We start from the raw sequence: 18,390 nt of genomic DNA on the forward strand, positions 1-18,390 counted from the left end.
GCAGGATTGGCCCCAGTACAAAGCCCTAGAGAACATCACCAGAGACTGACAGCTGGATTTACCTCCATTCACCACCACTCTCTGGGCCCGGCCATCCACTCAGTTTTTTACCCAGTGAACCATCCACACCTGGTCTACCCATCCACACCATGGAAAGCCAGTATCTCCATAGGAATTATGTGGGAAATGGTGTTAAATGCTTTACTGAGGTACAGGTAGACAACATCCACAGCCTTTCCCTCATTTACTAAGTGAGTCAATTTGTCATAGGAGGAGATCAGGTTGGTCAAGCAGGACCTGCCTTTGACAAACCTTGGCTGATGGGGACCAATCCCCTTGATGTCCTGCACATGCTGTGTGATGGCACTCAGGGTGATCTGCTTCATGACCATCCCTGGCACCGAGGTCAGACTGACAGGCCCTGTGGCTCTCTGGATCCTCCTTCCCACCCTTCCCATACCTGAGCATCACATTTGCCAACTCCAGTCAACTGGGACATCCCCAGTTAGCCAGGATTGTGGGTAAATGATGCAAAGTGGCTTGTGAGCACTTCCATCAGCACCTTCAGTACCCTTGAGTAGCAAGTCAATGACCATTTCCCCTTGGATTATGGGGGCTTCGTTCTGCTCTCAATCCCTGTCTTCCAGCCCAGGGGTCTGACTGACCCTGATGACAGCCAATCTTGATGTTAAAGAATGAGGCAAGAAAGGCATTCCATACCTCAGGTTCTTCCTTATTCCTTGTCACAACATTTCCCACTGTATCCAAGAAAGGATGGAGATTGTCCTTAGCCCTCCTTCTGTTGCTCATGTCTTTCTAGAACACCTTTCATTTCTAGAAACACTTTTCATTGTTTTTAACTGCAGAAGCCAAATTAAATTCTAGATGGACTTTGGCCCATCAAATTTTCACCCTGCATAACCTCACAATATCCCTGTAGTCCTCCTGAGCTGCCTGTCCCTTCTTCCAAAGGTCATAAACTCTCCTTTTCCTCCTGAGTTCAGCCAAAGCTCTGTTCAGCCAGGCCAGTCTTCTTCCCAGACAGCTCTTCTTTCAGCACATGGGGACAGCCTTCTCCTGCACCTCTAAGATTTGTTTCTTGAAGAATGTTCAGCCTTCTTGCACTTCTTTGTCCCCTTGGGACCACCTCCAAGGAACTCTATTCACCAGTCCTGTAAACAGGCCAAAGTCTGCCCCCTGGAGGTCCCAGGCACCAGTTCTGGCAGTTCTGCTGACCACCCTCCTTACAGCTCTGAGAATAGAAAGCTCTGCTTTCGTTGTCTCTGTGCCCAAGATGGCCTCTGACCACCACATCTCCCACTAATCCTCTGTTCACAAGCAGCAGGTCCAGCTGGGCACCTTTCCTGGCTGGTTCCCTCACCCACTGTGTCAAAAGTATCAAGGCATGTTTCACACAGTTCAGAAACCTCCTGGACTGTTCCCTTTCTGCTCTGTTGTATTTCCAGCAGGTATCTGGTACACTGAAGTGTTCCAGAAGAAAAAGGTCCAGCACTAGTAAAACTTCCTCCAGCTGCTTATGGTATATTTTTGTCTTCCTCTTTGAACTAATTGGATGGTCTATATTAGACTCCCACCAGGATATCGATCCTGGTCTTACCCGTAAGTACTCAACCCTTTTATCACCATCATCAAGCTCTAGAAAGTCAAACACTCCGTAACATACAGCGCTACCACACCACCTCTCCTTCCTTGCCTATCCCTTCTGAAGAGTTTATAGCCATCTATTGCATCACTCCGGTTGTGTAAGTAATCCCACTATGTTTATGTTACTGGAATTACATCATAGTTTTCCATCTGCTCAATGGCTTCCAGCTCCTCTTGTTTGTTGCGCACACTGCGTGCATTGGTGTAGATGCACTTTAGTTGGGCTATCAGTCCTGTCACATTTCTGGGGGGGGAGGAGCCTTAATTACTATGTGTCTGTTCTCAGGTGCTTCTGTTGTTTCTGATGGATTGATGATGCTTAGCTCTTTGCAGCTGTATATGGATCTTGATCCACTGCCTCCACTGAGATGGTGAAGGTGCTGTGTGAATTAGTACAGGGACATTTCAAATGTGCTCTGGTGTACTCAGCACACCATGGCATAGACTGAAGGGCCTCACTAGCACACTGTTCCTCAGACATTGATGTGCCACTCCTAGGCTTATCTCTAGCATGCCTGGTTTCATCCCTTTCCTCTTTCAAATCTAGTTTAAGGCTCTTTCAATGAGCCCTGCTAACTCTGATCCTTTTGCCCCTTTGAGGTGTACCCTGCCTGTCATCAGCAGGTCCAGTCTTGTTTAAGCCAATCCATGATAAAAATCCCAAAAACTCTGCTGGTGACACCACTCTTGGAGCCAGTTATTGACCTTCTGAGTTTTCCTGTTTCTTCCCTCATCATGTCCTACTACTGGAAGAATACAGAATGACATACTTGTGCCCCTCATCCCCTAACCAGTCATGAAAGATTTAGATGTAGCTGCATTAGATCTTCACATATAATAGTCATTACTGTGTTTCTGTGAAATTCTTACCAGCTGTCATAATTCCTTTTACTTTTTATGCACTGGATCCTCATTTTTTCTTGCTGAGATTTGAGACTGTCTTTTCCTTACAGAGACATCTGCAGTGCTGAATATCAAATGTATACTAATGCCTAGATGGGATAATTGTGGTACCCTAGCATGTATTTTATTGTTATTGTTATTATTATTATTATTGATGATTAGGAAATTAATCCTCTATTAGGAAAATGCATCTTAAGAAATGAGATTAGAAGTGTTATTTCGCTTGGTGTTCTCTTTCATACATCTGTAATAAATATTCTTTTAAACCCATCTACATACATTCTAAACTCTGTTCTTGCTACTTCAACTATTCTTTTATTTAAATCATTACAAACAATTAAAGTGGTACAAAAATTATGGATGCTCCATATTTCACAGTTCTTTATGCAAGAACATCTATCAAATATTTATCTGTAATCCCAGGTAAGAAAGCGCTTACTGGTTTGCTCAGGATTGTTTTAGAAACATGGGATGGTTTGGATTGGAAGGGACCTTAAAGATCATCAAGTTCCAACTCCCTGACATGGGCAGGGACACCTTCCACTAGAGCATGTTGCTCAAAGCCCCACCCAGCCTGGCCTTGAACACTCTGGGTAACCTGTTCCAGTATCTCACCACCCTAACAATTTCTTCCTAGTATCTAATCTAAATCTATCCAATTTTCTCAGTAAAATTTTTCCAAACAGAGGAAATTATGGTGTATTTTACATTGTATAAACAATACAAATATACAGTGACATTTCATCCACAATTATATTGTTTATAAACAACAGCTTATAGCAAACTCCATCTGCCAAAGTCACAAGGCAGTCACTCCTTCTGGCAAACATCACAAAATCACTGTCTCTATAGAGGCTTACACTCATATTATATTAGGAAAAACAGTTGCTTTTTTTGGCACAACACTGAACAGAATTTAATACTTTTCTTCCTCACATTAGGAGAAAATGGAAAACAAGTACAAAGAACCACCTCAAACTTCTGAGCACTTCAGAAATACTGAAGCTGCCACTGTTTACCAACTAATCTGTACTGTATAATAGCTATAACGTATGAACTATAAATATCATATTCTGAGGATTAATCTGTTAGTCCACCTAAGATGAAGAGCTATGAGATGAATTCTCATGCTTGTACATTTCTTGTGCATTTTGGCTGCTGATACTTAATCAATAAAGAATTAGCATGAGGGCTCCAGAAGAAAGGAAACTGAAGACAGGAATTATATGCAGTTCAATTTGCTTATGCTGCAGTACAGATATTGCACCACTTTTAAAGAGGTAATTTCTTTCCTTGCTTAAAAAGACTGCTCAGGTCTTTTTTTGTTTCAGGGTGGGTTTTTGTTTGTTTGTGAGGGTTTTATTTTGGAAATGAGCTGTGTACAACCTAACTTTTCACAATGAGTAAGTCACGAAAAACTAACTTATGTGATCATGATCTCAAGTGTTCTCTGTCCCAGAGGTATATAGTGATTTTAAAAACTGAGGTTTATTTTTTTCTTTAGAGGGCACATCTCACACTAATCTCTTTCACTAGAAAGGCAGAGAGTATAGGCAATTGGAGCCCTACTAAGAACAGCCTCAAGTCTCTGCCTTCTGTTTCTTCTCTGTAAGCTAAATCACTCATTTGTCTTCTCTTAGATCTCATTAAAAAAAAAAAGGCAAAACAAGGTGAGATAGTAAGCTAGTACAAGAGTATGCAATTTCTATGGGGTGACTAAAGATAGAAAGCAACATCTTTCCTCACAAAATCTTGAGTAAAAGTCAAGCAGTCAGTAATACTAAATCCCTGAGCTTTCAGAATGCATTCTGTATATGCAGATACTCTTCCTAGGACAGTTAATTTGTGCTAATCCTTGCTGCACTTTCAACTCACTGAAAAGAGCTACCTTTTGAGTGGACCCTGTGGGAAGGAGTAAGGTCAGGCAGGTGTTTAGTCCAGATTCTGCTATTGCTGCTTGTGTCCTCTTGGGCACTTGCACAAATAAGTAAAATCACAGCTCCCAGAGCTTACATGCTAGTTTTTTATGCTATGTTGTCAGCATTCTTCGGGGAATTTGAAAATAAATTCTCAGAATGTAACACACTAAACTGCAGTCAGCTCACCAGGAGATATAGCAGCTATGGTATCATGGAGATACTTCTGAAGAATAAGCCTTTGTCTTCGTGCCGTTTTTCACAGTCCTAATTTTCAAGTAAGTCAAACTGGTATACCGCAGCAAAAAGTGTGGACTAGGTGACTGAGTAGCATTGTGAAAATAAAAATCAACCCCTTTTGATAGCAGCACCTTCTCTTTAAGTTGCGAAGAGCAAACAAGATGCAGACATTTACTTTAGGCCAAGTGTGGCAACTGAAAAAATATTTGGGCTCTGGAAAATAATTTTTTTATGATGAATCAAACAAATACCAGGGATGCTGGAATGTATCACGGTCTTACAACGAAGGTTGCTCTAATCTTCTCGACCCTCTCTCTCTATGAAATAGTAATGTTTAACATAGCCCATATTACGACCCTGAGACAGAGAATGCAATGCTACTCACATTCACACCATGCTGATTTGATGCAAATGGAATCATTACTCCAGGGCAGGGGAAATACGTCCCCATCAGGGCTCTGTCCTGAAATGCAGCACAGGGTGCTGCTGCTCTTCAGTGGGGAAGGCAAAACATGCTTTAGCAGATTGCTGCTCAGGTAAGTGGATTACATCCCATGCAAACAATGAAGCCTTTGCACCATTCTCCTGTGGCATAAAAATTGCCTTATACTTTCATGGAAAAGTTATCTCAGTCATGATTGGCATGTAAACACTTTCCAGCGGGGTTTCCACGGAAACAGGAAGAACTGTGTGCATGTGTACGTGTGTACATGAGTATGTGTGTGCATGTGTGCGTGTGGGTGTAGGTCGGAGGAAAAGGTATTATCTTCAGATTGGAAACTATTTTCAGGTAAGCCACAGGTTAAAACAACTACCAAATGCTAGTTAAGAAGGTGGCAGGGGGTGGAACTGGACTTCTCAGAAGGATCACACTCTTGAAGGGCACTTTACAAAACATTTAATGAGATAGTAAGTGTCCTTTTAGTCTTGTTTCATTTTCTTACGCATGCTTGGTACCACTCTATGAAGTTTTATATAACAGTCTTCTCCTCTGTGGCAACCTGCTAAAGGTTAAGAGACAGAATGCTGTAAGTAGAACAAAATCCCCAAGGAAGATGCAATATCCAGCAAAAAAGAAGGCAATTTCTGACTTCAAATAAAGCAGTAATGTCTTACAGATGGTATGGTGGGAGGAGGTATTGTTCCCTCCTGTGCTGGCTAAGGAACGGGAAGGAGACCACAGCCATCTGTCCTTAGCTGAAGATCCCAATTTTATCAAAGTGTAGGATATCGGCTTCTGCTTATAGGTAAGTGGGGTGATAGGAGTCTTACTCTCTGGCACAAATGATTGGGTTGCTGGGTACATTTTCTGGACAGCCTTTTTGAATTTCTGCAAGCAGCATCAGGAAAGAGTTTTTCTTGTTGAAGAAGGGCTTGAGCTACAAAGAGAACAGCTGACTTTCCCTGGAGGACAGTGGAGTAAGAAAAATGGAGTTAAGGTCCTAGGCAAAAGGGAAAAGCAAGACAGTGGAGTTTGGAAGAGAGAAACAAAGAAATTAAAAACAAAAACCAAAAAAGTAAATTAGGTGAAATACACCAATCATGACATCTTGCAGAAGTCATTAACTTGACAGTGTCCTCGAATCTGTCTTGTGTGGTGTTTCAGCTCTGTGTAAGCCTTTCCTTCTTTCTTGAAAAAGAAGGAAAATATAAAGATGTTCCTAAAAAGCCCCTAAAGAAACCAGGAGAGGTATATGGAAAACTAAATCATGGCAATTGGGAGTATCATGTTTTTAAAAAGAATTATTTTACAAAATATGAAAATTAAAATACAATATGAAAGCTGGTTTTTTGTCCTTTGCTTGCAGTCTTAGCCTGAGACCATCTTTTCACAAGGGTCTTTTTCTCAACATTGTAACTTTAAAATAATAGGGGATTTATAAGTAAAATGGATTTATGTACATAGAGGAACATAGAATATTTAATGTACTTATTTTCAGACAATTCTAACTCAAATACAGAGACTGATATTCTAAAATGCTTGTGTCAAGGGATTTAGAACCAGACACTATAATCAGCATCAGTGAAAAGTAAAACAAAAACCCACAAAGGTGACTATGCTTGTTTTGCAAGAGGGAAAGGCATGAAGACCATAGTAGAAATTGACAACGGGGGAGAAAGAATTAGATCCCTATGTGGGTCTTCTGTATCATCACTGCAAACATGTTCCAGGATGACCTGCTATATGAGTATATCCATTTCATAGCCCACAGTTTTTAGGACAACATTTTTTCCCCCAAAGGCATATTTGAAGCTTTGTTCATCCAGACTGATAGCTTCTAATTTTCTCAGTTCTAAATTATCACTACCACAATATGGAGGCACTAATAGTTAATTTTTTAAAGAGATTTTTCTAAACAGCACTTACGGATCACAAAACTGTATCTTTAGACTATGCAAGTCGAAAACTGGAGAGAAGCAATTTTATACTATCTTTCCAAATTCTGACACTACTTCCTTCTGCATTAGAGTAAGGAAAAATAATCAAACTTTCAAGCTACTTGATTGAATTCTACTTAGAAACAGAAGCAAATGGTATCAGTATACAATGGAGAACACTTCATTACAAAAAGATCAAAATTCAAGAGCATTTGTAGGTCAAGTTTGGAAAAACTAAATAGAAGGAGGAGGGCAATGACCTATTCCCCTTCTTCAAATTCTAATATTCATCAGTGAAAAGAGTCACAGAAACGATGTGTGTGGGCTTCTGTTGTAGCCTATAAATTTTGTTGTCTTCTATAAATTAAGAGTAATCCTATTAGTGTCCACAAAGTCAATACACAGAGCAGAAGGAAACTGAAAAGCCCAGTGTTAGCTTCAGAGCGATACTACAGTTTGGGAAGGTGTTTAAGGAAGCTATGCACAAAAAGCCAGGCAATACACTGAGGAAAGGCTCTGGCACACTACAGAGTTGCCAGAGATCCTGAGAGTGAAGGGTCCTAAATGTTACGGAAGCCTATTTATTTTTTCCATAGATGAGTAGACTATTTGTATTACAACTTCTCAAAAATTCCACTATGCACTTTTAACTTACAAAATACATTTCAGCATATCAATACTCAAGCAGCCTAAGAGAGCTGCCAGGTTACCAACGGAAGAAGACAAAATTGGAAAGGCCACTGGAGAGGAATCCAGCGTGGGCCATTTCAAAACACAGTTAGGAGACTGCTAGTTTTTATTTTGACAGCAGATACCTGAAATCTTTTCACTCAGATTGATGGAGCTAAATCTGCAGACTCACTCCTCCACCAGTTACAAAACTCCCTGCTTTGCTCTATTGTGCCATTTGAATAAGGATAAATACTGTATCCCACATCTAATACATGAGAGTAATTGTTCAGCATTTCCTAATACTTGCTGAAATAAAAGTTCCGAAGCCTGCATCACTGCAAATTTAAAACATCTAAAGGGAGATGAAAGGAAAGCTTTGCTGAGTAATGTACTCTTGCAATAGTTTTCCCTTCCTTCCCTGCAGTTGCTTGAAACTGAAACCATTATCTCAAATAATAAAGCTCCTTGACCGTGCTGATTTCTGAACAAGCCTAGGAAATGTTTTATTACAATGTAAATTGACAGCATGTGGACACTGCTGTGATATGTGATTGCTTTTTCTTCATTGTTTTCACTGAACCATCTCAGTGGGAAAAAAATCTTATGAAGCAAGATAACAGAAGGCAGGATGCAGTTGTTTTTGTACAGGTCCTCTTTCATAATTAATTTTGACTATTCCATGATGCACGTCATGACAGGTTCTCTTAAGAGAACAGGTTTTGTGCAATGTGACAAGCAATTTCTATTAGCTATATTTAGGGCTGCAAACATCTTATCTGTAGAGTAAAAATACATTTCCTAAAAGAACAGATTCCAGACTCCCATCTTACCTTACACTGAAGGGCAGGCGTAGAAGGGAAGAGCTTTTATAGATGGCAAACTGTACACTGGATTCAGTTCTAAATGAAATCTAAATATTATGCAGACAGTTCATACTGTCAGCTTCTTTCTATTAAGATGCTTACTTTCAGTGAAAAGCACAATCAAACATGCAACACATTTACTAATAGGAGAATAAAAAGAAGAATAAAAAAAGTCACTAACCTCTTCAACATTATGGGCGATTCCATTCTGCACTGGTCCTGAATCACTTGGTGGTGTTACTGCAACTTCCACTTTCGCACCTTTCTCTGTGGCATCATCCATAGATAAGAGTGGGAAAACGACAGATCAGAATATTAAATAACAAATATACTAGTGAAATAGCTGTCATATATACAGTCTGAGCAAATTATCAAATACTGAAGTTGAACCAACACCTGTGTTAGAGAGAGAATATTTGCCTAGTACACATTTTCAATGAAAATCTTACAAGCAGTGAGCTAGCATTTGGAGAAATATTTAAGTTCATTGCACTCACTAAGTTCAGTGCACTTTGTTTATGCTAAACGCACTGAGCCTAATACTTCAGGTAAAAAGTGACATACAGCACTCACCCCTGACATTACAGAATGCAACGTTGCATTTACAGGTGGGGGGATATTTTCAGTGATTTAAGTTTTGTAACACACTAACCCTTACAATAAGTAAAGTTCCTTCCAAGCTGTAATCCTGCTGTCTCCCATGCACAAATGTGGGGAAAGAGTAAACAGATGGTGTAATAATATCCAGTAATAGAGGATGATCTTCAAACCAGAATCCTGTAGTCCTTGTACTAAACTCCCACGGAATTAAAGCGATAAAGTTAGGCCTTTGGTTTCTGATGCCAAATTTATTAGAATTTATTCTTACTTTGACTGTCTTGGAATTCTCTAAGTGGTAATTACCTCTATAAGTATGTAGGACATAAATGTTGTCAATGGCCCCAAATCCCGCGGACAATATAAAGTAATGGGAAATAGCAATATGAAATGCCTTACTCAAGTTCAACATGCCTTATGGTATGCTCTTGTGCACAGAAGTAAATACAGCTGTCTAGTTACATTACTGCTATCCTGAGATTCTTCTAAATTAAAAATCTGAGATCACAGCCACAGCGGAGTGCCAGACTATCCGTAATTATTTCAGTATATGCGTGTTGTCTCTTAACCCTGCAGTCAGCATTATGGTTTATTAACAGACTGCCCCAACCAACTGCCTGATTTTGGAAGCAAATAATATCTAAACATAACACAAGGTCAGAAAAAGTGTCAAGTAATAAAATGATGCAGATTTTACTGGACACATTTGTATCTGATTTTCTAATGCAGATAATATGATGAGGTAAAGTAGAGAAAACAGGTCACGGTAGAGATTTTTCTCTCAGCATAGGAACTTTGGAACTGAAATACAAATTCTTGCCTTAATGGCAAACCCTAGTAAGTTAATTTTGCACAGTTAGCATAGATGGGCCTAAATGACTCCAAGCAAATAGCATACAGACAAATCAAATCTTAAATATGAAGGTGATGCTTTTTGTGACAAGGGTGGTACCATATAAAATGCATATTCTACTAGAACATTTAAATAAATTGATTAAATTTTCCCATATGTACCGCAAGTAAGTTTTGCCTCTCTGTCACTTCAACACATAACCAAAATCAGCTTTTCTTTTTCTTTTCAACCAGCCAGAAGGCCTTCTATTCTTGCATTCAACTCCTGTCCCATCCATAAATTTCATACTCTTCGGTACAGAGAATCAGAGTATTTTTACTAAAATAGCATAAATGATGTAGGAGAAAGTAATGATTAACAATTTTCGAACAAAATAAAACAGTGAAAGAGACTTCCAGGAACAGGTGATAAATCTGTAATGCTGCACTCACCATGATTAGCAGCTCCATTCTGCCTTTCACTGTCTTCTACCTGGCACTTCTTTTTGGCAATATTATGCAGAATTGAGGCCCTTTCCTTGAACTTTCCTAAAAGAAAACATTGTCATTATTACAATGCAGCTATTTTGAGATGCAAAGTTTCTTTGCCATAGCTTAGGCTCCATAGAACAGTGCTGATAATCCATTTCAATTCCTCGTCAAACAGCAAATATGCTAGTAAACACTATCTCATGTTCCCATATACAGGGTGGGATTTTTTTTTTTTTCTTTTTTTTGTGGAAATAAAAATGCAAATTTTTTTTTGAGAAATCAACAATGAATAGACCAGGAAATTGAAACCAAAAGCTATGATTTTTCTTCGGAAGAAGTCAGTAAAGTCCCACCTATAAATGTGCTGGTGTAAGATTTCAGCTGAAGCAGAAGATGAATACAGACTAATAAAGATATCATAAACAAACACAGTTTCAGTTCTCAATTAGTAGTACAGTAGAACAGAATTTCATATTAACACATATATTGCATTACAGTGAGTGTGGTTAGTTTTGTCACTTTGGACTCATCTATGTGTCTTTGATTTCTACTCACTTCAGTGCCTGGAAAATTATCAAGAAGATTATTCTGGGAGTTACTGAAAAACACCTGAGAGACAACACAGTCACTGCTCACAGCCAGCATGGCATGAGGGGAAAGTCCTCCTTATCAAACCTGATTTCCTTTTATGACAAGGTAACATCCAACCCACAGCTGGATAAACACATCACGTGACGGGCGAGCAACTGGCTCACGGGTCAGGCACAAAGGGTTATAGTGAATGGGGTGACATCAGACTGGAGACCTCTCACTGGTGGGGTTCCACAGGGCTCCATCCTCAGCCCTGTGCTCTTCAACGTCTTCATAAATGACTTGGATGCAGGACTGGAAGGGATACTGAGCAAGTTCACAGATGATACAAAACTGGGAGGAGCTGTTGGCTCCCTTGAGGGCAGGGAGGGCCTGCAGAGAGACCTCAACAAATCAGGGGTCTGGGCAATCACCAACCATGTGAAGTTCAACAAGGGAAAGTGCTGGAATCTGCACCAGGGATGGGGCAACCCTGGATGTATGGACAGACTGGGAATGAGATGCTGGAAAGCAGCGCCATGGAAAGGGACCTGGGGGTCCTGGTCAGAGGCAAGTTGAACATGAGTCAGCAGTGCCCTGGCAGCCAGGAGGGCCAGCCCTGTCCTGGGGTGCATCAGGCACAGCATTGCCAGCCGGGCAAGGGAGGGGACTGTCCCGCTCTGCTCTGCACTGGGGTGGCCTCACCTCGAGCACTGGGGGCAGTTTTGGGCACTGCAATATGAGAAAGACATTAAACTGTTAGAAAGTGTCCAAAGGAGGTTAATGAGGATGGTGAAGGGCCTTGAGGGGAAGCCATATGAGGACAGGCTGAGGTCCCTTGGTCTGTCCAGCCTGGAGGAGACTGAAGGGAGCCCTCATTGCAGTCAACAACTTCCTCGTGACAAGAAGAGGAGGGGCAGGCACTGATCTCTTCTCTGTGGTGACCAGTGAAAGGACCCGAGGGAATGGCCTGAAGCTGTGTGAGAGGAGGTTTAGGTTGGATATCAGGAAAAGGTTTTTCACCCCAAGGGTGGCTGAGCACTGGAACAGCTTCCCAGGGCAGTGGTCACAGCACCAGCCTGACAAGAGTTCAAAAAGTGTTTGGACAATGCTCTCAGGCATGTGACTCTTAGAGATATCTTGTGCAGGGCCAGGAGTTGGACTTGATGATCCTTGTGGGTACCTTTCAACTCAGCATATTCTGTGATTCAGAAGGGGAAGAAGAAATCTCCAGAATATATGATTTTCATATCAGATTCTTAAAGGTAAATTTTCTTCTAAACCTGCCAGGTTGTAATTTTTGTGTCCCATGAATTCAACCTCTACACTCTCTCTAGGGCAACACATTCTCCAGAGGTCCAGGGTTCTGTCACTCTTTATTGACCACTGTGTCCAAATGATATGTTCAAACTAGGCAATGTCAAAGATGTCAAATATGAAGTGAAATGAATCCTTTCTCTGCCTTGATTGATATTTCTATGTAAAGACTCCTTGGACACATAATGACAGCCTATGTTGTGCAAAAAGTTGATGTATCTGCCTTTATTGTTATCCTGATTGCTGTTGCACTTCTAGTCTTCTAAAATGTTTTTTTAAAGTTTAACTGGTGTCTATTGTACAGTACACCTCTAATTAAGAATACTACTACGATACAGGGCCTGTAGCTCTTTTAATTCTTCATCTCCATTAAAAAAATTTCACTGAAAACTGTTGTTGTCGTCCCTGCAGCAAAACCAGCACAGGCTTAAGACCAAAAGACATTTCAATGGAATTATATAAAAGATTAACAGTGAAAAGTAAATGAAAAAAAAATTAATTAATTCAGTTATTTGGATAACAATCACTTCCGAGCTAAAATCTTGGAGAAATTCCAACCACAAAAGGATAAATCATTAGTTAGGAAAGAAATCCTCTTATCCCTCCTTAAAACCCCGGTACCCACACTTCTGTATGTGAAGAAGCATATGAGCAGTTCACAGGGACTAGCAGCTATCATTTGCTGGGAAGTGGAACTAATTTCTCAACAGCAAACCACTTGGAATACCACAAATATTTAATAAGCAGTACTGCCCTTTCTGCAGTCCCCATCTTTTCACAAACACATCATGTTCCAAAAAATAAAATAAAATAAAATAAAATAAATAAATAAAAAAAATAAAAAAAAAAATCAAAATTAGCAATTCACAATATTTTGCAAATATTATCTTTTTTTGGCACCCAGAGTAAAACGCCTGTAGAATAGCATTTAAGCATGAAACACAAGCATAAATAACCTGGCATCTCATTATTTCACTGCACAGGATAAGAGACAGAGATTGCAGTTAGAAGGGAAGAAGTACCAAAGACTTAAAGAAAGAGAGAGTGAGAGAAAGAACAGAAATTTTTTAGGATAGCAGATAAAAGAGAAAAAACCAGAAAAAATGCAAATCATATCTCCAAATATTTTAACCCAAAATGCTGAGCCATGGCAGTTCCTAACTTCTTTTGAAAGAGTAGGGCCATTTAAAAATGCTTCTCCATAAGAATATGTAGATATTAAAAGGTGCCTGATATAATTTCAGTTTGCTAAAGGGTTGTGCTGGCTTTCAGGCTCCAACTCAGCTTTACATGTTTGAGAATTCAGCTTGTGGTGCCACATATATACAAACCCATTTTATGCAAGCAATGAAAATGATGCAGCTGAGACATTTTCTGAAAAATATCTGTGGAGCCCCATGTCTCCACCTACTCCAAGATGGTGTAGGACCCTTCAATTAAATATTCAGTTTTAGAGGTTAATTAAAATTATGAAGAATTTAAGGTTATTCTAGTATTTTATTTGAGATTCTGTGAAACTGTGTAGGTTTTCTTAACAGAGAAACATGGCTGTTATTCAACTGAAAAGAAAATGTCTTCACAGAGATTCACACTGGTTTAGATTAGCTTAATTGAATGTATCCTCTATTTTTTTCACATTTACAAAAACCTCCCACCATCTTTAGAAAGACTTTCTAACACTGACTTTTAACAATTTTAAGTTACACCATTCCATTCAGGAGACTGTTTCAGAGTTACAAGTCACTGTCATGGAAGTTAAAATCAACATTTGAAATGGAAAGTTGTTTTGTTTTATTTCTCAGTAGACGCATGGTTCAGTTTACACTGTTTTATATCATTACCTTCCATTAGATTCACTCAATGTAGGTAGCAAAAGTGCAAGGAAATTATTAAAAGACATTATTAACTATCAAAAACATGAAACTGACAAAAGCCTGCATGAAGACAGTGAGAAGTAAAAACATAGTGAGACGTAAAAAGACAGCAGAGCAATGCCCCCTCCCTCCCTCCCTCCCTCCCTTTCTCTGCCATTTTTCTTCCTTAAACCAAATAAAAACTAGTTCACTGAAAGGGAAGCACAGAGCCACCAGGAAAAAGGACCACATGAAGATGTATCTAAGTAATTCCAATTTTCAGAAAGCCACTAAGGTCAATCTTAGGCACAGATCTTCTCTCAAGTCTTTTTTCTTATCCTTAAGTGGGCTCACTAAAATAAAGCATAGAAATCTTATGTTACTGTTCTTATTTCTACAAGGTAGGTGCCTATGTTTCCTCTGTAACAGTCCCATGTACTATGGTTTGACTATGTAACAGAAATTTTCACAGCAAATGGTATAATGAGAGTTTAGGTAAATGAGAATGCATGATTCCATGGACCTAAAATAGGACAGATCGCTATAGAAAATTCTCAGTTAATCTAGGTTCAGTACACTCCAATGGATTTTGCAGCTCATTTTAGTTTGCAAAGAATGAGGTAGAAGGAAGAGGTGATCAAGGCCAGATGATTACCAAAGCAGGTAGCTTAAAACTAAATTGGTTTTATTTGAATAGATAGAAACAAATCAGTATTGCATAATGTAGATATGCTTTGATCTGTATGAGGAACTCCAGCTGGCATCAGTTGGCAGAGATTCTCCTCCTGATAAAGGATATATTAAAAAGCCAGTCCTTTAACTACAAACTAAATTGCAGACTACAGGCTCCCTAGGTCAGAAAAATCTCTCATTTGATACAAAAACAGTTCCTCAGGAATTCACTCATTTAAAAAATTCAAGACTCTACCACTTGCTTAATTTTCAGTCTGTGATCAAAGGAAAATTACTGCATCTGTGTAGCTATAGCCAAGCTTTCATGAATCTGAACATGTCAAATCTGTGGCTGTTGAGCACTCTGAACTGTACTTACTAATTCTGCTGATGGCCTGCTGTGGAACAGAACTAGTGAGTCACTACTAAGCAGTTCCAGAAATCTACCTTACATGCCTTCTCCTTTAACATCATGCAGAAGTATCAAATGAGAACACATGCAATTTTGTTGTGTTGTAGGCTATTGGTGGAGCACAAGATTACTGTGAGGGTCTCGTCTCACAGGGCATGTTTACTCCATAGGTTGGGCCTGATTAATCTAAAATTAATTTAAAGTCACTTTCAGACCAAAGGGGAACAATCAAAACAACAGAAATCAGTTTCCAATACATGGAGCACAGTGGCTCTCTGGCCATTATTCTGAATCTGATTGTGTATTATAGCTTAACCATTAATTCTCATCCCTGATTGTTCTGATGAAGCAAGAAAAATAAATGCACTTGAGTTTCTTCACTGGAGGACTGAAAGAATACTGCCTATCTCCACTCTAGGCTTGAGGGTCTGGACATAAGGATGTACTTTATCAGAAAAAAAAAAATCAATGGATTTGTGAGTGGATTTATGTGTTCCTGTGACTAAGCTGTTGTGCAAAAGGTACAAAAACCTCAGACAAAAAAATGAAGACAAAGAAGAAAATGGGTAATGCAAGTGAGTGTGATGCAGAGTGATAGCAATTAAACTTCTGAAAATCCAAACAGAAAGCTGAAAATATAGTACACTTTGATCAAAATACAACTTCTGGGACACACTACTCATTACTTGCTTTGTGAAAGACAAGTGAAAATGATGATGATAGTTGTATCTGAGAAGGTAAACTGCATCATAGACTCTTGTCAGTGTTTCTAAAAACAGAGAGCTTCCTTTTTATTTCTGCTACTGGATTTTTCCTGTTGCTGCAGTATGGTCCTGAGTTATTTATTCATGAGAAGTGCATTCTGAGATGACATTGAATATTAACAGCATTACTTCTGCATAGGCACAGGAATAATATACATATATATGTATGTATCATACTGCAACAGGTATTTCCCTACAAATGACTACATTAGTTGTCAATAGAGTATTTATGTGTTTCAGAAGGCTACTTTTGAAATAGTAGATTTAATACTTCACCATAAAAAATAAAAACCTTAACATACCCAAGTTTAAGGCTACAATGAGAAATTACCTTTGTATCTTGACCGTAATGAAGACTCATGTAAGATGTACTGCAAAAGCTTTACCTCTGGTAGCCGTATCTGAGTGGCCCAGGTTAATGGCTCCTTACAGATTCTTGAAAGGTGAATTTAAACAACATAGACACCACTGTTTGTCCGTTAAAATCTGCTTTCAGACATCTTTTCTTTGTAAGTGTCACCCCTGTGAACCAGATGCGTAATCTGGGTAATGGAGGCAGTGAGGCAGAACCATTCTACAAGCTCAGGCCTGCTACAGATGAAAACAGCATCCTCCTACACCTGGCGCCAAGGTTTATGGAACCATCTCCCATAGCCAGCCCCAGGACCAGATGGTTATATTGGTGTATCAGCAGCACATACAGAAAGAGGGAAATAGACACTATCACTTCCCATCCACCCTGAGGAATGACCATAAGTAAGTCATGTAATGAAGATTCTCTCAGGGTCTTCAAGATTACCTGACACTAGAAAGCAACTGTGTTTTTAAAAACAGAGAGTTAAGGTATTTGCCTTAAATTCCCAAGATTAAAAGCAAGTAGGAATGGGTGCCTAAGTTTTCTAGAAGCATCAAGATTTTCCCCATCCCCAAACATGCCGCTAATTTCTAAACATAATGAAAACATCTGTCTGGCATTATAATCAGAGAGCTGGACAAGAGGCCTTGATCCTACAGACAACCGGGTCTCAGTTCAGGGATAATTCCAAATTGTAGAAACACTGACTGCACTGGGACTAGAAGCATGTGTTAGAAATTTATTACACAGTTAACTGCTTTCCTGAATTAGTATGATAGAACTGCAATGCTTTTGAATCAGCAGAAAAATTTCCTGAGATTTCACTGAGCCCTGATTCAGGCCCTAATTACTTCCTTCTTGTATTGCTAGAACAAGGATTTCAAACTGCAAATTTTTTGCATTGCAATCAAGCATACAATTAATACTCCAGGAATAAACACGCCTAGTTTTTAAAGGTTATTCATTACTTTTCAATAATACAGTAAACTGAAGTCACTTAGCAATTGTTCTGAGTGATTTGAAAATCCATAAATTAATTCCTCTTCTTGAATTCGTGGTAAAACATGGCATCAAATAAGCATCCACAATCTATCCTATACTGTGCCATATAATTTGCAAGTATGGTTTTGCATATATGTTCTTTGCTAAAAGCATCCCATTATATTTCCTTATCTGAAATAGCAGAACTGAAATGCTGAAAACAAGAACTTGAAAAAAGAGTCATAACTGACTGAGCCATCAATAAAGACATGCAAAAAGGAGTTATTCAAAAATGGAGAAAATGAAAATAGGACCAAGAAAAACAAAGGAAAATGTAAGCGCATAAAGGGCTCAAAGGGCTTCAAAAAAAGCTGATACAAACAATTCTAAAATATTTCTTACCTTCTTCAGTCATTGTGTCATAATATTTTAGGTTTCCATATGATCCAAGCTCTATAACATCACAGTAAAAGACACAGAGATAAGGAACCAACAGATACTCAAGAAATGTACATGTTTTTGCATGTGCTTCATAAACTGAAACAGTGATTATGCAAAACATTTTGCAGGACAATGAAACACAGATTACAGAAATGACACTGCTTTCTCCCCAAAATTTCACAAGTCATGGACTTTAGCTAAAGTGTTAAACTTGCTAAAGTGAGATGTAGGAGAAGCACTGAAATCTAAATTTTAGCCTTTTCAAGCTTCTTGCTGATTTGGTGCCTTTACACTTGGGGAAACATAATAAACCTTGAGAGTACCTAAACAGCAGTAGTCTTGTAAACTAAGCTCTTTTACTGTTCTCCAGGTCAGACATTCAAATACTACTGTATCCAAATAAAAAAGTTTCTAAACATATAATTTCAGGAACTGTTCATAATGCTGTCTCCCAAACACTGTTTTGA

At 39.1% G+C, this 18,390-nt stretch overlaps 1 protein-coding gene across 2 annotated transcripts in view; it reads right to left on the reverse strand.

Annotated features, from left to right (window-relative positions):
* SLC24A2 (solute carrier family 24 member 2) overlaps positions 1-18,390 on the reverse strand; it is a gene marked incomplete at both ends in the record, with an annotated part of 105,739 nt that overhangs the window by 15,963 nt on the left and 71,386 nt on the right. Inside the window, 3 exons of one of the 2 annotated variants that reach the window (XM_082301161.1) lie at positions 8,820-8,905; positions 10,520-10,615; positions 17,885-17,935. In XM_082301161.1, the coding sequence (XP_082157287.1) occupies positions 8,820-8,905; positions 10,520-10,615; positions 17,885-17,935 (233 nt within the window). The remainder of the gene's footprint in view (positions 1-8,819; positions 8,906-10,519; positions 10,616-17,884; positions 17,936-18,390) is intronic. The other variant, XM_082301162.1, reaches the window with a different exon arrangement.

Source organism: Coloeus monedula, assembly GCF_965178545.1.
Source record: "Coloeus monedula genome assembly, chromosome: Z".
Classification (NCBI taxonomy): Eukaryota; Metazoa; Chordata; class Aves; order Passeriformes; family Corvidae; genus Coloeus; species Coloeus monedula.